Source organism: Schistocerca cancellata, chromosome 2, assembly GCF_023864275.1.
Source record: "Schistocerca cancellata isolate TAMUIC-IGC-003103 chromosome 2, iqSchCanc2.1, whole genome shotgun sequence".
NCBI classification, from domain to species: domain Eukaryota; kingdom Metazoa; phylum Arthropoda; class Insecta; order Orthoptera; family Acrididae; genus Schistocerca; species Schistocerca cancellata.
The window spans coordinates 12,221,575-12,246,692 of NC_064627.1; the positions used below are offsets into that span (position 1 = coordinate 12,221,575).

At 41.4% G+C, this 25,118-nt stretch overlaps 1 protein-coding gene and 1 long non-coding RNA gene across 3 annotated transcripts in view; one reads left to right on the forward strand and one right to left on the reverse strand.

Moving 5' to 3' along the window:
• The window catches only part of LOC126161308 (uncharacterized), a 59,313-nt gene extending 51,684 nt beyond the window's left edge, over window positions 1–7,629 (reverse strand). For both annotated transcript variants that reach the window (XR_007534887.1, XR_007534888.1), the window contains exon 1: window positions 7,342–7,629. This is a non-coding gene — a long non-coding RNA (uncharacterized LOC126161308). The remainder of the gene's footprint in view (window positions 1–7,341) is intronic.
• Window positions 7,630–7,704: 75 nt separating this feature from the next.
• The window catches only part of LOC126161309 (putative E3 ubiquitin-protein ligase UNKL), a 282,513-nt gene continuing 265,099 nt past the window's right edge, over window positions 7,705–25,118 (forward strand). Inside the window, exons 1-3 of the mRNA XM_049917062.1 lie at window positions 7,705–7,822; window positions 7,921–8,121; window positions 8,397–8,583. Coding sequence (XP_049773019.1) covers window positions 7,764–7,822; window positions 7,921–8,121; window positions 8,397–8,583 — 447 coding nt within the window. The 5' untranslated portion in view covers window positions 7,705–7,763. The remainder of the gene's footprint in view (window positions 7,823–7,920; window positions 8,122–8,396; window positions 8,584–25,118) is intronic.

The following is a 25,118-nucleotide window of genomic DNA, read 5'->3' on the forward strand; positions in this document are numbered from 1 at the left end:
AGCAAGTAACCTGCGTGACTGGGCAGAGGATGCCGTTTTTATCAAAACTGACACAGAGCGCATTTTGGACAAGCCCTCCACCTCCCCGAACGTGTCCTCTAAATGCTCTACAAAGAACTGAGGCTTCACGGATAGAAACGAGTCACCATCAGCTCTGGTACAGACGAGATACCTGGGCGAATACACTTCACTGTCAGTCATTGCCTTTCGTTCTTCCCATGGTGTGGCCAGGTATGGGAACGATTTGGGGTCATAAACGTTAGCTTTAAAATGATCCCTCGAACGCTTAGAGACTGCTGGTGGCTGGCCGCCAGCGAGAGATGATGTACCACGCTTCATTGGGGGTCATCCGCCCTGATGCCACCTACTCCGACCAAGGGCCCTCCCCACGGGTGCCACCCAGCCGCAGCAATAGCAGGATGGCCATTGCCGGGAGTCCTGATGCCCCAGGGAGATGGGCATCTACTCCTTGGCATACGTGGGGAGTTAATGGCGCAGGCATCAGTAGAGCGATCCCTGTGTTGTCAGGGGGCTACAACCAACAGGGTACATGGCGGCCCCACCACAACGGACTGGCTACCGTGCTGGATCTTAGGTGCAAAAATGTCCAAGATCGTCGTAGCAGTGAAAGGCAACACTGCAGAGTGCAGCGTGGTAATCGCACCCAGGGACGTATCCTCGCCCAAGAGATGGAAAACGAGCGGGACACCATTGCAACGACGAAAAAGCCGGCTAAAGGTCTCAATGCACGACGGATACAGTGCACCATGTAAGGCGCCCTTCCCCAATTGGCTCGCTCTTCGGAATAATTTAGAAAGATTGAGGTCAAACCCGAGAGGGGACCATCACATAAGGCCGAAACAGTTGAGACTCCTTTTAGTCGCCTCTTACGACAGGCAGGAATAACGCGGGCCTATTCTAACCCCCAAACCCGCAGGGGGGTCAGTGCAAGATGCACACGATGCACCATGTAAGGCGTCCTTCCTCAATTGGCTTGCTCTTCGGAAAAGTTTGAAAAATGGAGGTGAAACCCTACAGGGGACCATCACATGAAGGCCGAAACGTGACAGACTCCTTTTAGTCACCTCTTATGACAGGCAGGACTACCTCGGGCATAATCTAACCCCTGGACACGCAAGGGGTGAATCTGACCTGGTCCTGGAACAGCGTCTCTGGCTGTAGGCACAGATGATTTCAATTCCCACACAGAGAATGGAAGCTCGTACATCACACCACTGCACGAGAAGAAGCAGAGCATCATCATTTCCACAGCCCTACAGCAAATGTGCTGTAGTTTGTCCGGATGATACAGTTTCCAGCTAAAACCTAAGCGAGACACCATTTCTCAGTAAGAACATAAGGGGAGATGTAAAGCTCTCACACGAAACCCACCTTCTAGAGTTCCAAACTCATGCAGAGGGAGTAGACCGATAAATGGAAGTTGCGAAGTCCTTTTGGGGGTTCCTCTTCAGTACTTTTATTGTTCGCCTGCTCACGTTCTCACAATTTTGAAGGCACAAAGACTTCCCCAGGTGGTATTTAATTGCTGCAAAACTGCACACCCGGCTCTGATGGCCGAGCAACAGTCTTCATTCCATCGAGGTTAAGTGTAGCTCCACTCCCCAGGTACATTGACAAGAGCATGTATTCGTACTTGAATCTGTGGCAGCATCATCACACTTGGCAACTGGTTTTGTTACAAGCTGGAGGGGGAAAAATAATGCAAACACTTGAGGTTGCATGGGTTTGAAACTTTTTTTTGCTTCACCACAGTCTCGACTTTTCCTTCTCTCATTACAAAAGCAAACCTTCTGCTCCGTACTGGTCAATCCCCAGAGAAGTTTATACATTTCGGAGGAATGTCGACTACAGTTATCAGATCCACGAGCTCTGCCTTCACAATTTCTAAACATAGCTCTCCCATCACACACCACAGTTGTATGACCAAGTCTCCGATATGTGAGGCATTGTGCCACATTGAGAACAAACAGTTGAAGCTATTGCGTCATTGGCCAATGTGCAGCTGGTGACAGGATCGCAACTGCCAGTACCTGACCACTGTTGGCAGAGCTCCCAGCCCCTAGCTGTGGTACCGAGCGAGGTGGCACAGTGGTTAGCACACTGGACTCGCATTCGGGAGGACGACGGTTCAATCCCGTCTCCAGCCATCTTGATTTAGGTTTTCCGTGATTTCCCTAAATCGTTTCAGGCAAATGCCGGGATGGTTCCTTTGAAAGGGCACGGCCGATTTCCTTCCCAATCCTTCCCTAACCCGAGCTTGCACTCCGTCTCTAATGACCTCTTTGTCGACAGGACGTTAAACACTAACCACCACCACCACCACCACCACCACCACCACCTAGCTGTGGCACAATCTTCGGCTTCGCCCTGCCAGTAGCTGCACTACCGCAAACAAAGGCCTCAGTGTCACTGAAACATGCAATCTCCTCTCCCCCGCCTCACACTTACGAGGCTAGGCTTATGGTATGATAATGTGGCATGTGCCCCACTGAGTGGAGGACTTAGAAGGGATACAAGAAACTTTGTCAATACAAATTTATAGTACGCTAAAGGAAACTCTCATACAGTGTTTCATATTGTCACCAGAGATGTGATAAAAAATCACAAATGTCAATAAAGGTAACAAACCACCATCACAAGTACCCAAATTCTTACAAGTACCCAAATTCTTACAATCATTAGTGGGCCCTGAACTTTTGCCCAAACAACCTTTTCACAAGCTATGGTTCCATTAACTTCCAGTTGACAACTGTGCTGTCATTGTGACACACCCTTACCACAACAAGTCTTAGCCAAAAAAGCTACACAGCTTCATAAACAGCTTAGATGAAATTTGTGCATACACAAAAATCAATAACAGTGTTCCTACAATGCACAGGCTTATGGAAGCTGCATCACTGACTCTGGAACGTGCACAAATACTTCCCACCCACAGCGTACATCTACTAAACCCACCACGGGGCAGTTGGCAACCCAAGAGCCAAAACTCAAAATGTAAGTAGCTACACACCAACAACAGCTACCAAGTAACTGGAGAGAGAGAGAGAGAGAGAGAGAGAGAGAGAGAGAGAGAGAGAGAGAGAGAAAGGAAAACAAAAAACACGATAAAATGCTGTCCCGTAAGAATCACCAGAACAACGGTGTTGTTACCCCAGGCATTTTGGCAACTCGGCCTGCCAATGCATTTGGTCTTGCAATTGTGCAGATTTAAAAGACATGTATTACTGGGCACTAAGGTCTGCCAGCAACAGTTAAGCTCCTAGATCTGGGTGTGGTACAGAGACGGTGCAAATGCCACACTATCTGCAGTCAAACAATCATTCTGACTTATTGTGCAGGCCGGTACATCGAGTGAAGAGTTTTTGACTGACCTGAGTTCAGAAGTCAGTGGTCTATCTTACAAGAACACAACAAGATGGGCTTAATGCGACCAACAACTCCAATTTCCCCGTCTATGATGAAAAGCAGTTAACACTGCATCTGAATTCCGACTGTCACTTGACACTGACTTTTGCTATTACAGACATACTCGGTCCTATAAGTGCTGCATACTTTTTATGTAACTTTCTACTGGTTTCAAACATGCTCAACAGCCAACTGGTTGCATCAAGTGCAGTGTGATGCACATGTGCCTTCCCACACCATCATTAGGGTTCTGTGATTCTACTGTGTGCTCACAGCAGTGTGGAGCACACGCGTATGCATCACACAAGAAGACCCCTGAGACAAGATTCACAAAACAATGTCAGATGATGTACTTTCCCCATGACTTGCTTCAGGATTTTCCAACGCTCACCAAACCCGCCAGTGCCACCAGGGAGCGTGACATGCACTATTCGACATCATATCTGCCTTGGGGATGTGTGGTTAAATTCCTGGGATACTCTGTCTCCAGCAAAGGCTTCTCACCATCGTATGAGTGGGCCATAGCAGCACAACAGGTACCCCTTCCCAAAACTGATGAGGGGACCCACTGATGCACTCTGGCTGCCACTGAGTAGCCACTCTCAGTACTACTCAATGGCAAATATACTACTGGTATCTTAAAATACCGTGGAGTCCAGGGGAAAAAGCAGCTTTCCACGACCTAGAGAAACATCTGTCACAGACATTGTTGCTGAGACAACATCGATGTGCTTTTGGTCAATGTGAGCCAAACAGCAACAACTTGGTAAAGGAGTGGATGGCAAATGGCAGATGCCTGCATTCCTTTTTAAAAACTTAATGAAGCAGCAAAAATGGATTGCTACTGACCGTGAGTTGTTTGCTGTTTACTTCGCTAAGAACCATTTCCAGGCATCTGTTGAAGGGGGACACTTCAGAATTTTTATGGGCCAAACGGCTATCTTTCAGAGAGAGACAGACCTTGGCTCACAACAACAGTGAAGTCACGCCAAATATATCACACAGTTCACAACTAATGTGCTTTTTTAAAAAAACACCTTATCACAGATTGAGTATCTCAGAATTACATCAATTTAAACTGTTCGCTGGGTAGAGTAGGTGTCTAAGTAACAGGAACCTCCTCTGTTATGCAGTCTTGCACAAGAGCATTGAATAGCTCTGCAGCTCAGATGTGTATCAACTCCAAATCTGCCGGACGGAATTTGGTGTGATGTAGCAAAGGGGTTGGGGTGCAGCAACCCTATGTACGAGATCATCATCACTGTGAGGCTTTTGACACACTGTGTAACCTGGCCCACCCAGGAATCTGAGTTGCACATAAGTTAGTATCAGACAATGATGCGTGGCCCAGAGATCAAAAAGATTATTGTGTACGAGCACGAGCATGTCTATTTACGCCAGTGTAATAAGATCGGCAGGTACATCTTTGTTCCGATCACTCCATTTCCAACACTATCAGCAAGAGTTTGCATATGCAAGTGGACACCGTGGACCAGTTGCTGTACTCTTTGGGATGACATTATTCACTGACAGTGATCGATAGTTTTAACAGGTGGCCAAAAGTTGTCACAATCCGGAACATACGTGCCAGTTGAGCAATAGTGCTCTCCAGGTTTGGCATTCTACATAATGTAACCACAGACTGAGGGAGGCAATTTCAAAAGCCAGTTTTCCCACAAACTGTTACTACTGTGTGACTGCAACCAAGCCCGCACTCCAATGTACTTGCCACCAGCAACAGGATGGTGGGGTGGTGTAACTGCCTGCAACTAACCTAATGTGTAGGCCTAACCGCTCATTGCCCCTGGTCACACTCGAATTGAGAACAATGAAGGCAGACATACAACACTCTCCTGTACAGTTAGTCTACGGCAAGCAGCTGTGGATTCCAGGAGGATTAATTGAGCCAGTGTTCTGAGCTGGTCATTCTCGAGCTACAGACACAGCTGGCAGAAACTGGAACTGGACTGAGCCTACCAATGCTGCCAGAAATGGAGACCTGAAGATATTCGTGTGCAAAGATCAGCAGAAAACATTCCAAGTGTTGCTCGGGGGTGATGCAATATGCCCACTGCTTCTTTCGCTCTATTCTGGACTTTACAGAGCAGTCTCAAGTATAAGCCACAGTTTCAAAATTGACAAGATCTGCAAACAGGTGGTAGTTTCAACAGTGTGGCTCAAACCTGTGTTCAGCTGTGACGGCACACTCCTTACTCAGCCTATCAAATTGCACTTCATTGTGGAGGGTGACATTTCAACATAGGCCTACAGTCTTGCTTAACTTTGGCACCAAGAGAGGACACCGAAATGATACCCGCAGAGGAAATACGGAAGCATCCGATCCCGCCCGTCTGCTTTGACCCATGACGTCACAAATATGGCGGAAACAAAAACAAAAACACACAATTTCCACAAGAAGCTTAATGACACTAACGGGACAAGTGCGGGAAATTGGGTGTTTTGGGTGGGGGGGCAAACTAAATATAAATAAATTTAGACGCCTTGCGTAGCTACAACGTGTAAGTGAAGACAGCCATGCATGAATACCCACCCACCTCCCCAGGGATCGTAACCCCTGCAACACATAGAAGATAAAGATGCTTCAGTAGCCGATTAGTGTTTTTTGTCTTTTTAAAAAAAAACAAAAAATCTCACAGGATAGAACAAACAGATCAGAAAGATAATTATAATAAACTAAAACAGAAATTGGAGGAAACTGACAATTATAGTAAGTAATAAGTGTTTTTAAATAAAAAAAAAAAATCTTACGAGATAGAACGAACAGATCAGAAAAGTAAATAAAATAAGATAAAACAGAACTGGAGGCAGCCACACTCAAACCAAACTCCGCGCCGTCATGACGTCACGCACAACACCCTTACGTCACGGGTCAAAGCCGACGTGTGGGATCGGACGCTTCTGTCCACCCCCCGCAGAACAGGAGCAGCCCACACCTGCACCAAACATTTTCACGGGAACTGGCAGGCAAATCAAGTGCAAGTTCCCCATATAGCAGGATGTCACTTCTTTTTTGCTGCAGTTGACATGGTTACACTGTTGTTGGCTCTCTTTCCTACTGTATCTTATGCAAGAGTGAATAAATGCTATCTGTTATTTACAACAAAATTATATATCACTCCCATCATTACTATATAACCTTCAAGCATCTGCCAGTTCAGTTTCTTCAGCATTTACGTGATGCTGCATGGGCAATCCTACAGTCAATATTTTGCATTATTCGTATTTGGTGCGGGCCATACACAATTTAGGAATATTCTAGGTTAGGTCACACAAGTCTGTATGCCATAATTCCATTTCATACCTGTACGAACTGTAACACACATATTTGTAGAAGTTCACAGGATCCATCTATGATTTACTGAAATTGCACTCTTATGATACGTTTCTGCATTTTGTGGCATACACAATTTTATATTTCCGAACATTTAATGCATGTTGTCTTCTCTGCACCACTTTGAAATCTTATGAATATACTTTTTAAGATGGACAGAAGAGAATAACTAGAATATCTATATGGTGGACTGTGCAGAAAATCCCCACGTATCTCTAACACAAGCAGCAAGGTGTAAGTGGCGAAGAGAGTTACATGACACTAAATCAGCAATTTGTTACATTTATAACCATTTTAGTGATTGATTGATTGACGGCTAGCGGGATATTGGAATTCACACAACTTTTACAAAATTGTACGACGCGTTCTTAATACAGTACTGAAGATTATATGATTAATCTCCTTAACTTCAATATGTGCAACAAAAGCAATCAAACTGCAAGATGTGTAGCGAACGATAAATTTAAAACTTGCTCTATTCATACAGAGGTTGAATGTCATGTTAGATACTGGTTTCATCAGAATGTCAAGGAACATTGTCACAAGTTGATAATCCTCGTTACCTGACACTTTCCCGTAAGAATTTTATGTGGTGTAAACAGCCTGGCGTGTTCCTCGATGTTTAGCGGTTGATAAATCGTTTCACGTAGGTAGTGTATGAATCTACGAAAGCATCCAACACAAGCTTTACTTTCTCTTGTCGCAGCCTGGCACGTTCCTCGATGTTTAGCGGTTGATAAATCGTTTCACGTAGGTAGTGTATGAATCTACGAAAGCATCCAACACAAGCTTTTCTTTCTCTTGTCGCAGATTCCCTTTCGTAACGGCCTCCATTCCACTGATTTCTTCGATCTGGCCTCTTCCACGTGACTTCAAACTCCAATGGGGTAGCAAGAGAAGTCCACACACACTTACCAATAAGCGCGTCCTGTCAGACGCAGCGTTCCGTGCGCAGTAATGATGCGCAGTGTGTTAGCATCACAAAATGCAGTCTGAATCAAAAACTTTGTTGACAACTCCAACAGAAAAGCCGAATCATTACTCGTAAGTTCCGGGATTGAAGTGTCGAGTGTTTTCTGGAGGGCGTTTGCACTATAAAAGTTCACCGATAAGGATGAAGATGATTTTTCTTCCTTTTACAGATATTTGAAGGAGTTTCGTGTGGAACAGTGTCCATTGTTTCTTCAACATAAATGTACCCAACACAGACCTTTCACTTGTTTTCATTGGCATTTTATGAATCAGCGGCGGAGGAGACCCGTTAGAAGACGAGATGGAACTTTTAATTATAGTGCTGATAATTACTGCACGAAGTTTGATGAAACGACAGGCCTACTACACTAGTGGGGACACATGCATTGCCACCCGCGCACCTCCGCCAGTCAGTCCGCATGCTTTTCGTTCGTTTCTTTCGTCAGTCGACTCGACTGAATCGAGTTATCGAGTAGTTGTAAGCACTTTACGTTATACAATCGTTAGTTGTTCTTTTTCATTCAAAATATAAACAACCATTTCGGATCAGTTTCTGTCTTTTCTGCATGATAAAATACAGTAAATGTTATTGATCTATACATATTTGCATAGAATGCGATCCTGGATTATTATTTATTGTTTTCAGTTGTCAGTTTTTACATCGCACAGCAGGTGATACGGAAAGACGCTATCACCTGAGATATTACAAGACATGTATGTGCGTTCATGATACGGATTCACGAGGATTTTGTGTGAAAAACGGACCACATTGCGCGTTTGCTCATGGTAATCATGACCTAAGGCCCCCAGTGTACGATATTAATGAGCTTAAGGTGAGTTTCCTATCACCGTTCTCAATTCATTTTGTTTACTTTTACGCTTACTTTGTAACTGTCAAACCCATTTATAGATTTAAGATTATTTATTAGGGATTGAGTTGGTCATTTCAATTACCAGTTATTATTTGACAAATCAGAAGTTTTGTGAAGAATTTCACTTAATACTGTACCATTTATGCTGGCATAAATGAATCATGAAAGTAAATCTCAAGTCAGTGTAAATTATGGAACTGGCTTACTATCCTTAGAGCAAGAACTGTTCATCAGCACTTGCTCATTTAAACAGCAGGACAGGATTTCAGTATGATAATTAAGCTACAGTTACAGACTCATTAGTTCGTTAATGTAGTAAAAGGGGGAGGACAGTGAAGCAGTTGCTCCACACGCTGCCCCTCCTCCCTTCCAGTAAATAGATATATGGGGTCAATAAACATCAACAGCAAGACTGCAACATTTCTGCAAATTGAAATTGTCGGGTGGAAATAAATGGTCTCCCACACTGAAACCAAGAACAGAATTTTCATTTACGTTCCTCATATGTAATTAAGCTTCAGAAGAGTCAGCTGTATTTTCTTTTTGAGTAAAAATGTCTAGATGATTATTAAACAATTCCAACATAGGTCTAGGTAATTGTCAGATTTTTATAGAATCCTGATTGAGTGCAACATATGATTACTGAATGTTGAGTGCAGTCTCACAACCAGCCTGGAGACTTGCCCTGAGATTTTCTTCCCATACTTCTAGGACCCACCTGTGTCCCTTGTACAGTACAGTACAGTACAGTTCAGTAAGCATGCTGAGTGTTGTGACTGGATAATTGCTTGTGCTTAGTGCTCTACCAATCTATATGTTCATCAAATGCTAGTGCAGCGAAATAAGGAATTCTGAACACGAAATTGCAGGGATAAGTCAAGCTATGTTTTAACATACATAATTACAGAACACAATGCATTAAAGTACATTGTTAAGGAACAGTCAAAGAGCTCTCTTACACTATGTGGAATCACTCCTTCCCTCCCCCCCCCCCCCCCCACACACACAAAATATATCAAAGAATGGAAAATCCAGGATAGAATATAACAATATTGTGAAAAGAATAGTTGCTACTCACCATATAGTGGAGATGTTGAGTTGCAGATAGGCACAGCAAAAGGACTGTGTTAAAAGGTAAGCTTTCAGCCAACAAGGGCTTCATGGAAAATACACACACACACACACACACACACACACACACACACACACACACACACACACACACATATACACGATCAATGACTACAGCCACTGGCTTCAGCTGCCAGAGACTGTGTGTGTGTGTGTGTGTGTGTGTGTGTGTGTGTGTGTGTGTGTGTGAGAGAGAGAGAGAGAGATTTCCGATCACGGCCTTGTTGGCCAAAAGCTTACTCTCTGACAGTCCTTTTGTTGTTCCCATCTGCGACTCAGCACCTCTGCTACATGGTGAGTAGCAACTATCCTTTTCATTGTATTGTTATATTCCATCCCGGATATTCCATTGTTTGATTGTTCCATTCCTCTCCCATATGCACTTTAAATGGTTTACTTATCAAGAGGTCGCAGTTGTGAAGCAAGTCCTCTCAGAATAATAGCAAGCTCTACATTTCTGTGTCTCAATTTATCTTTTCGCTTTCAAAGAATTTTTCAAATGACTACTAAAATGATCTACTGTGAGAAGAGAACTCTTTTTTTTTTTTTTTTTTTTTTTTTTTTTTTTTTTTTTTTTTTTTTTTTTCCAATGAAGCAAAAGTCTTTCTCTCCTATACTCTGTTAATGCATAATTTCATACCAGCTTCATCCATTCAACCGGTGTTTGGGAAGTTTTGCCATTGTTTTCCACTTAAAAATGACCATCACCACAACATGAAAAGACCACAGTGTAGTGCATTTTCTCATGTCCACTTGTTTTCTAGTTACAGTTTTATCGTCTTTCATGGCAATGGTTCTGTTACTTGCACATCAAATGTCAAAGGAGTTTCGTCCATATTTGCTGTTTGGATTAGTTCCACACTGCCGTTTCCGTGCGGTTCTAGGTGCTTCAGTCCGGAATTGCGCTGCTGTTTCGGTCGCAAGTCCGAATCCTGCCTCGGGCATGGATGTTTGTCATACCCTTAAGTTAGTTAGGTTTAAGTAGTTATAAGTCTAGGGGACTGATGACCTCAGATGTTTAGTCCCATAGTGCTTAGAGCCATTTGAACCATTTTTGAATGATACCAAAACACCAATGCCTACAGCAAACACTACGGAAATTGGCATCAGACATTTCCCTTGATGACAGCTGATGATACGAAAACACCAATACCTACACATAAAAATTCGAAAATTAGAATCAGTCATTTCCCTTGACCTATATAGGTCAACCATAGCTATTGATTCAAAAAAACAAACACCAACGACTACGAAAAATAAAACCACAAAACACACACACACACACACACACACACACACACACACACACACACACACACACAGAGAGAGAGAGAGAGAGAGAGAGAGAGAGAGAGAGAGAGAGAGAGAGAGAGAGAGAGAGAGAGGGGGGGGGGGATGCAGGCACCATCAAACACAACAAAACGACATCTACAAACACAACCAACTCATAAATTCCGCGCCTTAGTAACGTCACACACCATAACACCCTTTCACCATGGGTCAAAGCAGATGGATGGAATCGGACACTTCCGTTGACCCATATTTTGGTTTTGATTCGCATGACACTTCATAAACCTGTAGCACCAACTAACTCCATCTTTAAAGTCTGTTATGTTCCGCTGTAGCACTAGTTTTAGTATTTGAATAATTTTGTATTAATTCTAATGCCATTTTGACAGTGTCCCTTGATTTCATTTCAATGTGTCATCATCTAGTTTTGGCAGTTTTGCATTCAGTCCTGTGTTTCTTCATTTAGTCTTCCTCATTCTTTTTTTCAGTGCCAATCGCAAATGGTTTTTTTCTTGGTGGGGGCCAAAATATCGCTCAGTTGCTGTATTCCCATGTTGTTCTACATGTGCTATTACTTTGAAGTTATAGCCCACAACATATTAATATGTTATTTTTTCCATTACATAACTAGTTACTAACAGAAATATTGTGCTATTACCAACAACACAGATCTCTTTCACTTCAAGTTCACTTGCTCCGTGGACTGTAGTGGCACATCACAGGCTAGGCAGTGTTCTGTATTTGTGATGGCGGGGTGGGAGGGAGAAGTCTTAGCAAGCTTGTGAATCCCTGTAGCTTGCATTCGTCGCATCGGTGCACTGTTGCTGCCAGTTGAATCCAGTGTTGCCAGATAGAGAGAGATTTCCTGTGGAATTAAATATTTGGCCATTTTTTTAGACTGGCAGAAATTGTAAATCAAACAAGTGTAAGATGCACTTGAATTTTGGAATCTTATAGTCTGTAAAATACTGCTGCACCTCTCTAACTCATGCATGTTAAACTTAGTTTTGAATAGTATTTTTAAATTGTTTATTATTCATCTTTAGTTATAATCAAGAAATCATCCAGCCATGTAGCTGTTATTCTGGTCTCTGCTTTACTTCTTCTATAGTAGGTACCAGGATTTCCTTTAGATTGTTTCATACTCATATTAAGGTTTCATGCAGACATCTGTTACAGTAACAACCACTTTGTTTCAGTCCATAAATACGTTTCATCACTTGCCAAATTTCTCTTTTTCCGGATGAGTTTTTCTAGTTTCTTCTTGTGAGATCACATGTATTTCTTCATCTAATTTCAGATTTACATATGCTATCTTCATATCCATTTGCTAAATTAGTAAAATTTCTTTTATTGCTAGGGTGAAACGGCACCTAAGTTTCCACACGTTCAAAAGTTTTCTTCGATTCCCGGCTGGGTCGGAAATTTCTCTGCTCAGGGACTGGGTGTTGTGTTGTCCTAATCATCATTATTTCATCCCCATCGACGCGCAGGTCGCCGAAGTGGCGTCAAATCGAAAGACCTGCACCAGGCGAACGGTCTACCCGGCGGGAGGCCCTAGCCACACGACATTTCCATTTCCATTTTTTGAAAAATTCACTTTCTGAGGCACCTTTCCATTGTGGAGATTTTGAACCACTCATAGTCTCTGCGACTGTTGTAGGTTCATCATTAAAAGGCTGCATACATTTCATAATCAGGGTATTCCTTAGATTTAGGTGTATGACAAGAAAATATTTTCTTCTTCATCCTCTACAACTGTATGTTCATAGAATGTGTCTACTTAGTGTTTATTAACTCATACATGAAAATATGTTTTTTTCCCCCCTCCAAATAACACATGCACGATGATGATTCCATTTGGGGTCTGTGGAAGGTACAATGGCATTTTTGTTTTTCGTTGGAAATATTTATTGTGTATGCTTGTTTTTCTGTCACATGATGTGTGCATCCAGGAGGATCTCCTGACTATGGATCAAATGGTTCAAATGGCTCTGAGCACTATGGGACTTAACTTCTGAGGTCATCAGTCCCCTAGACTTAGAACTACATCTATATCTACATTTATACTCCGCAAGCCACCCAACGGTGTGTGGCGGAGGGCACTTTACGTGCCACTGTCATTTCCTGTTCCAGTCGCATATGGTTCGCGGGAAGAATGACTGTCTGAAAGCCTCCGTGCGCGCTCTAATCTCTCTAATTTTACATTTGTGATCTCCTCGGGAGGTATAAGTAGGGGGAAGCAATATATTAGATACCTCATCCAGAAACGCACCCTCTCGAAACCTGGCGAGCAAGCTACACTGCGATGCAGAGCGCCTCTCTTGCAGAGTCTGCCACTTGAGTTTGTTAAACATCTCCGTAACGCTATCACGCTTACCAAATAACCCTGTGACGAAACGCGCCGCTCTTCTTTGGATCTTCTCTATCTCCTTCGTCAACCCGATCTGGTACGGATCCCACACTGATGAGCAATACTCAAGTATAGGTCGAACGAGTGTTTTGTAAGCCACCTCCTTTGTTGATGGACTACATTTTCTAAGGACTCTCCCAATGAATCTCAACCTGGTACCCGCCTTACCAACAATTAATTTTATATGATCATTCCACTTCAAATCATTCCGTACGCATACTCCCAGATATTTTACAGAAGTAACTACTACCAGTGTTTGTTCCGCTATCATATAATCATACAATAAAGGATACTTCTTTCTATGTATTCGCAATACATTACATATGTCTATGTTAAGGGTCAGTTGCCACTCCCTGCACCAAGTCCCCATCCGCTGCAGATCTTCCTGCATTTCGCTACAATTTTCTAATGCTGCAACTTCTCTGTGTACTACAGCATCATCCGCGAAAAGCCGCATGGAACTTCTGACACTATCTACTAGGTCATTTATATATATACTTAAAACTAACTAACCTAAGGACATCACACACATCCATGTCGGAGGCAGGATTCGAACCTGCGACCGTTGCGGTCTAGCAGTTCCAGACGGTAGTGCCTAGAGCCGCTCGGCCACTCCGGCCGGCTATGTATGGATCAGTTGGAACATAAAGTACATCTAATCTGACCAATGTGTTCATTGTCATCTTCTTCCTCATCTTCAGTTTCTGTTTCTTTTCTAGACTTAATGTTTATTAAATTTGAGGATGTTAGGGAAGAGGTTGTATTGTCTGGATGACACTCTTTTACTTCATTTTTATAATTGTCAAGAAATACATCACCACTACTGATCAGCATCTTCTTATATGTAGGATTCATGGGTCAGTAACCCTTTGAGGCTTGACAATAGCCTATAAAAATGTACTTCTTAAGACTTTGGGTACCATTTTTCCTTCCATTATTCCAGGATCTATACAATAGCTTCACATCAAAAAGTTTGTAAGTGTCATAGGTTTTGCTTTCTTCCTGTCTGCACTTCATAGGGAGTTGAATTTTTTACTTCTTTGGTAGGCAATCAGTTGATCAAATATACAGCTATGGATACCGTCTCTGCCCAAAATCATTTAGGTAACCCAGCATCTGTTAACATACTTCTTGCTGTTTTAACAATAGTCTTATTTTCTCCGTGTGCAGCTCCATTCTGGGATGAACTCTATCTGATGGAGACTTGGTGTCTGAGTCCTACTTCCTTCAAATGTTTATTGAATTTTCTATTGGTATAATCCCCCCCCCCCCCCCCCCCCCCCCCCATTATCAGTTCTGACAAGTTTAATCTTATTTACCATTCTCTTTCTCCATATTGAAAAACTTTGGAAAAATATCAATCACTTGATCATGTAATTTAAAAAAATAAACATTGTTATATATAAAGTAGTCTATGAAGGTAATTTGTGTTTTAAATGCAAGCTGTCTGTGGTTTAACTGGTAACCTAGCCTGTTTCATTTGTATACAAATTTCATGAAGTTCTTTGCATTTACCACAATCTTTCTTTCCTGTTACCTTGTACTCTGGTAATGAAATGCCTTTTCTGTTTACGTTCCCAAGTCTTCTATGCCACAAGAAACCTTTTCCAGAGTACACACGACGGTTTACATCTTCCTATATGTCTTTAACATTATCTAACTTGAAAATTCCCCTTTCATAAATCGCCATAGCCATAATTTCCCCATGTTGAGCAACTATTTTTGCTACATTTATATTGAAGATTACTCTGTTGCCCATCCGCTTTGGATATACCCATATGTGTTTTATTAGTGACAGCATAAAGATTTGTTTTCTCTGTAATAATATGCACTGATGCTCTTGAATCAAACATCCATTCTGGTTCTCTGTTATCCATTATTCCTCAAGAGTAATAAGTGGAGAGTGCCTAACCTTGGTTAGCTGCCCTCCTTTCTGGACTATTCGCATCATACTCTTTTTTCTTTGTTTGTGTCCTTTTATGGCACTGGGGTGCAATTTTAACCCATCTTGTGACATTTGTAGCACTTTAATAGTTTCTTACTTTTCTACTTTCCATCATAGAATAAAGTACTGTAGCTAATTTCCTTCTGCAGAGTATGAAACACTGATGTACATTTGCGCTTCCTGCAGGACTTCACTTTCACTCTGTCTCCCATAATTGGTAAGCACGCTTCCTCTCTCCATAACCATGGGTGCATATTTTTCAGGCAGTTCTGCTAAATAATGTGCCTGTTCATTCATCGACAATCTTGAACCCAATGCTCCTTAATCTGTTTGATGTAGATATTATCTTATTAATCTACTCTTCCACATTTTTACAATTATCAAGTCGAGTGGTCATAAATTCACAGAGTAATCACTCTCTCCTTGGAAGGCTGCCATTTTCAAATGCATACTATAACTTGTCTCAAATTTCTTTTTTGCCATAGCAATCTTCTCTATGTGTACTTGACTCACTGGATCAGTTAATAATATCAACTTTGATATTGCCTCCTGGTTCTTATGTGCATAATTTTTCTCAATAGGCTTCGGTGTACCATTCATTAGGTCTCATAAATCATCCAGAATAAGTATGCTTCCACAGCAAATTTCCATGTGGCATAGTTCTTGAGATCTACAATTTGCAGTATTTATGCCACACACAGTTTTCACAGTTATCTTTACTGGTAGTAAAGACAGTATTAAATTAATGTAAATTTCTGCGCCATTTCCTCATCCCGATAGCTTCACTGCACCCCACTATTGTGGTGATTCTTTCCTTCTACAAGGGTGTGCTGAAAACTAATTTTTATTTGAAAACCCTTCAAGAATTTTAGAAAAAACAAATTTCATTAACATTCTTCATGTCTATATATTTATTTCTCAATATAGTCACCCTGGCGACAAACACATTTCTTCCAATAAGAGATCAAATTATTGAAACCATCACTGTAGAATGTTTTATATAGTTTAATGAACCACAGCCTCACCTCTGCTTGCATCCCTTCATCACAGTGTCCGCCGCTCATGGTCTCGCGGTAGTGTTCTCGCTTCCCGAGCACGGGGTCCCGGGTTCGATTCCCGGCGGGGTCAGGGATTTTCACCTGCCTCGAGATGACTGGGTGTTTGTGTTGTCCTCATCATTTCATCATCATCCCGGAAAGTGGCGAAACTGGACTGAGCAAAGATTGGGTAATTGTACGGGTGCTGATAACCACGCAGTTGAGCGCCCCACAAACCAAACATCATCATCATCCCTTCATCACTGTCATAGTGAAGTCCACAAAGGTGTTCTTTAAGAAGTGGGAACATGTGAAAATTGGATGTAGCCTAGTCAGGACTATATTGTAGGATGATTGATGAACAGTAAACTTAATAAAGATGTTGGATTTTCAAAGGTGTCACAGCGTTTGTGTGTGATCTAGTATTGTTGTGCTAAAGGAGAGTGTGCTCCATGCATGGAAAAACTTTTCTGCAGTTAGAAACTTGATTACAGCATGCTGGTTGTTACATGTTGACATAGTTACATTGCACACTGCAATATTGCACGCTACAATTCCAAGCCCTCTTGTGGCAGAAAGTTGCAACTTGTCAGTTATGGTGAAAAGTCGACAGAGTAATATGCATGACATATAATACCTCAACAAAGACTGAGAATAGTTTAAGAAATAGTCTAGTCTGGCTTCAGCTGACAGAGACTGTGGTCGCGCGCGCTTTTGTGTGTGTGGGAGGGGGGGGGGAGGTGTCTATTTTTGAATTTTTGACAAAGGCCTTGCTGGCTGAAAGATTATTGTCTTGTGTGTCAGACTTTTTGTTGTGCCTATCTGCAACTCACCATATCCACTATATGGTGAGTAGCTGTCCTCTTCGTAATATTGTTACATTCCCTCCTGGATTTTCAGCGCGTCTTCGTATGTTTCAAACTTAATATTGAAAATGCCTTTACTTCATGCTGAACCCATAACCCAGTGGAACTAATGCAACAAAACAAGTCATTCTGTATACAAAATTGCCGGAATAAGGCAAGTTATATGTACTGAAATGGAAAGAGCACCTAGGCTCAGTCACCAGTAAATGACACAATAGACTTCTGTTTTCGGACTTTGGTGGAATAGTGGTAAAATTCCATCAGTCTGCAGAGGAGATACAAATAACACACACAAACCACTCTAGAATATTGATCAAGGGTTTGGGGCACATACCAAATTGGAATATAAGAGAAAGTTGAATGTATACAGAGAAGAGCAGCACTTACGGGAGAGTGTCACAGAGCTGCTGAAGAAACTGAACTGGTAGACTCTTGAAGGTAGATGTAAACTGTCCTGAGAAAGCATACGGACAAAGTTTCAAGAACTGACTTCCATTTATGACTAAAAATATACCCCTAGCCCCCTCCTTGCTTCCTTCTCCCCCTCCTCCCCCTCCCCTCCCTCTCACCCCCTCTCACCCCACCCCACCCCACCCCACCCCACCTCATCCATAGCTCATATAAGGGGTGTTCAAGAAGTCTCTCCACAGTGCCGTATGATTGTTAGCAGTGCGTGCCATATGATTGTTCGCCTGCCTGGGTTACTTCCCTTCAAGTGGACTTAATACTGCAGTGATATTCTGTACCCATTCATAGGAGGACTTGTGTTAAGTGAAATACTGAATGGTTATTGTCAGCAAGATGGTGCAACTGCGCATACAGCTTGAGTTTCAATGTCACTGCTTGCTGATGTTTTTGGTGATCGCATAATTTCACAGGGACTTTGGCCTCCACGATCGCCTGACCTAACACCACCTGACTTTTTCTTCTGGGGTGCAGTGAAAGCAACTGTCTATGAAAACTGTCCAAAATTCATTGTTGAATTGAAAACTGCAATATCCACTTTAGCAGCTTCTGTTACAGAATAAATGTAACTCTTGTGTTTGGAAACATGATTAGACGAATCGAATTGTGTATTCGACAGCAGGGGGAACACTTTCAACATTTAATGTGAAAATTTGTAAGTAAAAATGAATATTCGATACATTAATAACTTGTATTTCACTGAGTTTCATTTCAGTATATTCACTGCGGCGTATGGCACACGTGACTAACAATCATATGGCACTGCGGAGAGACTTTTTGAATACCCCGCAAGTATTGTGAGGACAAGATTAGATTAATTACAGAACACATAGAGGCAACAGATTGGGCACATGGCAGAGAGATTACAACCCAGACCTCTGCTTTGTGTCCCAGGACTACAGAGGGCACCCAGTGCCTATATCCAGAGAGGTCATACCTACCGGTAATTTCCCCACACAGTCAGCACAGGCCAATAATCCTTGATACGGGGCTCTCTGTCCCAATAGTGAGATCTGTACCACAACCCAGATGAAATATCCGCAGGGCTGATTTGCGGAGTTTTGCTGACCACCTAGATAAATATATTTGTTTTATTCCGCCAGAACCTAAAAACTACCCTCAATTTATGGGGGCTGTTCTTACTACTGTTAAGAAGTTTATCCCTCATGGGTACAGAAAGGAATATATACCAAGCTGGAATGAACATTGTGAACAAATTTATGAGCAGTACAGTGAATCTGGTGACAGTGATATTGTAGATGACCTCCTCCAAAGTCTTGACGCTGCTAGATGAGTACAATGGTGTGAGATGGTAGAAAATGTAAACTTCAGACTTTCAAGTAGAAAGGCATGGAGCCTTCTGCGTAAGCTTGGCGTAACCTCCAATAAACCCAGGCAGATATTCTATTTCAGGTAACCAAATTGCTAACCATATAGTTGAAACATCTAGATCATCCGGTGACAAAAAAAACACACTTCTAAAATAAAACAAAAACTCACCTCTCTAAAAGCTCAGTGCCCAAACAAATCCAATTTCTCTTCACCATTTACACTGCTGAATTGGATGAGGGCTTGAAACAAACTAAACATGGTAAGGCACATGGTCTGAATAATATACACCCGGAATTTCTGATAAACATGGGTAATGGTGGAAAAAATGGCTGATCCACCTCTTCTCCGACATCCTAGATAGTGGATCACTGCCTAGTGAGCTAAAGAGAACAAAAATAGTGGCAATTTTGAAACCAGGTAAACCAGATGACCACCCGCAAAGCTTCAGACCAATTTCCCTTTTGAGTTGTACATATAGACTCCTGGAGAGACTCATCTATAACAGAATTAGCAGCTTCATTCGGAACATATTCCAGCTGAGCAGGTGGGCTTCAGGTCCCAGAGAAGTTGCTGCAACCAGGTAATGGCCTTAACACCTTTCATAGGAGCTGGTTTCCAAGAAAATGTGAAGACATCCGTCACATTCGTAGATCTAACTGTGGCATATGACACGGAGGTCTGGAGAGAAGGGATGGTACATAAATTACTATAAACAGTCCAATGCCAGAAAACTGTAACTCTCATAAACACTGTGATAAACAATAGATATTTCCATGTGTACTTGTGAGAAAATGTGAGCAAGGAGAGGAAATTAACTAACGGTCTGCCAGTATACCGCAGGGCTCTGTTAGCCCTCCCGTTATTCATCTTATATATCTCTGATCTCCCCAATACCAGCTAAGCAAAATTCTGCTACATGGACAATATAGCTCTTGCTTGTAAAACAGAGCATTTAGGATGAGTGGAGACAATTCTTACAGAAGATCTAGCCATTACGAGTGCCTATTTTAGCAAGCGGCTACTTGTACCCGGTACAAGTAAAACTAAAGTATGTGCATTCTAATGCGGAGCTCAGAGTGATACTTAACAGAAACACTCTTTGCCATAACAAGTACCCCAAGTACCACGTTGTCATCCTCGAGCGCACCTTTTCGTGGAGAAAACATCTCGAAAATACTGCTGCCGAGGTAAAAACTCGCAATAATATTTTTCAAAAATTGTGTGGAATGACATGGGGAGCTTCAGCAGATACCTCGCGCACTTCATCCATTGCGCCGGTCTTCTCAGCAGCCGAGTATTGTGCCCCGATGTGGCTAAACAGTTGCCACACCGACTTGATCGACATCCAGTTGAACCACACTGTGCGGTTAATAACTGGGGCAATCCGACCGACACCAGTTTATTGGATTCCTCTGCTGAGTAATATCTGCAAAAGTGAGGCCTTGCTTAGGGAATACCACAAGATACAGGAGAACCAGGAATCACCCATACAGGAAGACATACCTTAGAGCAATCAGAAGAGCTCTCACGTGAGAGACCTGTGGAACCAAATCCTAAAGAGCGTGAGTGGTTCTGGAAGTATAATTGAGATACTGCTGACACACAACTTGACAGGAATCTATGGGTCAAATTGAACAGAGCTCGCACTGGGCACGGACGATGCGCGCTCTCTTTACAAATGGGGCACTACGGAGTCTCCGGTTTGTGACTGTGGGGCTCCGAAACAGACAGTCGAACACATTAGAGACAAATGCCCCTTTGCTCCTACCGGGGGAATTAGAGCGACCTCACGAAAGCTGACGATACGGCTCTTATATGGATTAGGAACCTAGGTATTGACATTTAGTTAGTTTTATATGTAGTTTTGTATTTTTGTACTCTTGTTATATATAGTATTACTAATGTTATATAACTATAATTTTAAACTGCATGTTAGCCATACGAATATATAAATTGTACTTATGGAAGGTACAATCAGAGTGGACAATATTTTATGGTGTGAATTTTGAGAAGTTTTTGTTTTATAGCTAGCTATTCTCAAGGTCAAAAGATCCTGGTCACTTAAAAATTTTAATTGACTAATGATGTTGAGTAAATGTAATGCAAAACTGTTATATATTTATCAGAGCAATTATTTTACAGCCTTATAAGTGAGTGGGACAACAACTGTTCATTTTGTTCGAGCATTTTACATTAAAAAAAATAGGTATAGAAAATTACTCTTTATATACATTTTTCTGTTTCTGATATTCAGAATTTTTTATTGCCTTCTGTAATGATTTTACTTCTTTGACATTCCATGAATTAAAATTGGCTACATATAATAGTCAACATTGTTGCTGGATAAATTGTCACATGCACATGCTTAGGAAATGTATGGTCTCTAGATACTATGTCATCAATTATTCCTGCCAAGCTGAATTTGCCAATGGACAAGGATGATCCAATAGGAGCAGTACTTGGGAAATGGGAACTGCACACTGATCTGTTGATGATGGCTATTTGAAAGAATTTGCCAGACCACGAGGTGCCATAAAGGAGACAGTTACATCTTGCAGCTCTTGAGAGACCCTCCAATATTGTCTTAAACACAAAAAATGAAATTGCTTCCAACATAGTCTTTTTTTAAATATACTTGCAGTTAGAAGTAAGAGTTTCACACTTTGTAGAAATTTTGATATGGTCTGTAGAAATCCAGTGGCTTTGGTTATAGCATTAACAACTTCATGCCGGATGTTAAATCTTGTTGCAAGATGTTTATAGAGATCTCTTACCCCATCACAAGCACTTTTTTCATGATCTATTGCTGTTTATTTATTTATTATCTGATGTACAGTGCTTCACTGGCTGGCTCTTTACCCATTTTGAGAGACCAATTTTTAAATTTGGGTTCTCCTTTTTCATTAGGTGATATGCTTCTCTTACTGATTAGGTCATATCTTTTTACCTTTTTAACTTTTTCACCATTTTTGGTAACAGAGATAACATCAGCCCGATTAGGACTTTTCCTGCTGCAATCTTGGTTATCACTTAGGTAATATTCCAGAGCAACACCAAGTGTATCATCTTGCAGTGGATGCCTACAGCAGGAATCTGGGCATGCCCAAATACCTTTCTCATTTTTTTTATTTTACATACTTTTGAAATTACATAACGTAAGTGGGTTATGTATATCTGTATGTGCTGCTTGAGGAAACTATCTGGTGTCAGTGTCATTAATTGTACCTTCTCAGTATAGGTGGCTGCTGAGATAGCAGTGTTTAGGTTTTGAAACCACACTTCACATTGGGTACACATGTTGCTACCTTCAGGTTCTGCACCAAATGCATTTACATTATACGCTTACAAAGTTTTAAAGATGCTTTTGTAAAACTTGTTTAAAGTTCTTCCACTCTTCTTTGTTTCCTCACGTGTTGCCTCCATTGCAGTGGTGGGTGATACTGAACATGTCTGACATTGCCTGCTTCTCACAGGCAGGAACCAGGAGTCCCAACCATGAAACTACTAAGCTGTGTTTGTTGCACATTAATTTAACAGAATATCATAAAATTAAATTTTAGTGTGAGAAATTATGACCATAAAAAATTATGATAATTCTTTATTGAACAGCCCTTGTATTATAGCGCTAGTTCCCACCTGGTGGGTTGTTAGAAACTGGTGTCAGGGGTAAGAAAACAGATGGCACATGTTGTGAAACAGGTACCGAGTTAGTGACTGTCATATTGTAGAGCATGCTCTGCAACAGGATATTATTTGTTACCAGTATACACACTCTGCTTACAACCACTCATGCTAACTGATAATTTGGTGGTAGTCATGCTGATGTAGAAGGCCCAACAATGTTTACATAACAGCTGGTATATGAAATGTGTAATTTCACAGGTGGCTCTCTCTTTTATAGTATATGTGAAACAACACATCATATACCAGCTATTGTGTAAACACTGTTTGATCGTTTATATGGGCATGGCTACTACCAAGTTATCAGTTAGGATGAATGGGCATAGGCCGAGTGTTTATACCGCCAACAAACAATATCCTGTTGCAGAGATGCTGTACAAAATGACAGTCGTGATCTCGGTTTTGTTTCACCACACATGCCGTCTGGATTCTTCCCCCAGATACGTTTCTCAAAACTCTGCAGGTAGGAACTGGCGCTACACATATCCTTGGTTCTTGCTATCCACCTGGCCTTAATTTAATTTAATTTAATTTAATTTCTTCATTCTCAGCCTTTCTCCATAGTAACTATTCCTTTCGTCACTGTGCTTCAGTTAACTATATCTTTCATTTTCTTACCTGTCTGTTTTTCATCGTACCCCTCCCACCCCTATTACATGGAATCCACTTAGCTTTCTGCTCTTATTTACATGTGTACAATGTTTTAGCAGCAAAATAGTATTGCCTATTTCTGTATCCTCCACCTTTAAGCTGTCGGGCTTTCAAATCCTGTTGGGTGCAGTCCCCAACAATCAGTCTTTTCCTTCTAATCCCATTTGGTGAGTCTCCAATGACATGGGGTTCTGGGTGACTTTCCCAAACCTAACCCATTTTCTAAACCTCAGCAGTCCTTTTCTTTCACCCCTCTTCCTTCACCTTCAACCCTTCTGCCAGAAGAAGGAGCCACTGGCTTCGAAAACATGCAAACTATAATACCTTTTTATTTGTATTTTCTCCCATCACCTTTTGGTGAGTAGATTCTTTTATGTATCCAATTACTTGTATTTTTCAAAAATTGATTATTTTTGTTGTTATTTCCTAACACACATGATATAGAGGTCTAACATATATTTTTTTCAGAGAAATTCCTGATCATGAGATGAAATGTTCTGTATGATTTGAGATGAAATTGCCTCATTACACTCTGTGCTTGCTGCACATATGTACATGTACAAAATACATTGTTCATATATATACCCAATGCAATCACATAGTATATACCCAATGCAATCACATAAATAGAATGAATGAGGACTCATCTGTGTGACTTGTGCCATGAGCTGGCTCGAAAACACTTTCAAAGGCTAGTAAGTTGTTGGTTTTTGTGTCGTTATTATTCACACTCAAGTTTCCAGAAAATTTACTTCATCTTTCATCTAGATCTTTTGCCATGTTTCCAATTTACGCCAATGTTTTAAGTCCATCTTTGGGGATATCAGTCATAGTGAGTTCCATTAAACACTTATTATCACAATTATCATTTGGTTTCTTTTGTCTTTACAGCAGCTTGTTACAAAATTTCAGCTGATAAAAATTGCAACAGCTGCCAGAAATTGATTTATTAATCACTCTGTCACAACTAGTGTCATGAACATAAAGGCTTATCTTCAGGTGAAAAACACATGAACATAAGCAAGATACAAAGTTTATAATGAGAACTAACCTTAACTTGACTGTATCAGTGCTGCTGTGTTAGTTATCAGGTGAGGGTCGAGGACCTTAATTTGTGATTAGATCTCCACGAGAATCAATAAGACATCCCTAGCTTTGTGCCTGTACTTTTAGTAAAATACGCACCTGTCATCCACAAAATGACAGAGAACATGAGGCAAAATGAAACCTTCCAAAAAAAATGATAGTAAGTACCAAATCTACAGAAATGGACAAGAATCTCCCAGTAGATTCAGCTTACTAACAACTGCAGTGAGTAAACCACAGGTGAAATGGCCAGGACATTGGCTCAGCTCATACTGAATGCACGGATCATGTCCACACAAGACCACCCAGGCATGTATATGTGGAACTGGAGGCTCAGTGTTGCAGCCCAGTGGCTGTAGACATCCGTAAGAAATGGTAAGACTAAACCCTACCAAGAAATTAACTACATGGCAGCACAAGAAGATGGGGAACATCTATACAGAACTAAAATCTGGATTCACTGGCATGAAAAACAGTATAATTGACAAATAGTGTACTTCAGAAATGTAAAAAAATATTCAACATGGAACCACATATTAAAAACCAGCAAACACCAGAGTGGTGGGTTTAAAGTGCAATAAATGTAATGATGAGTGTGG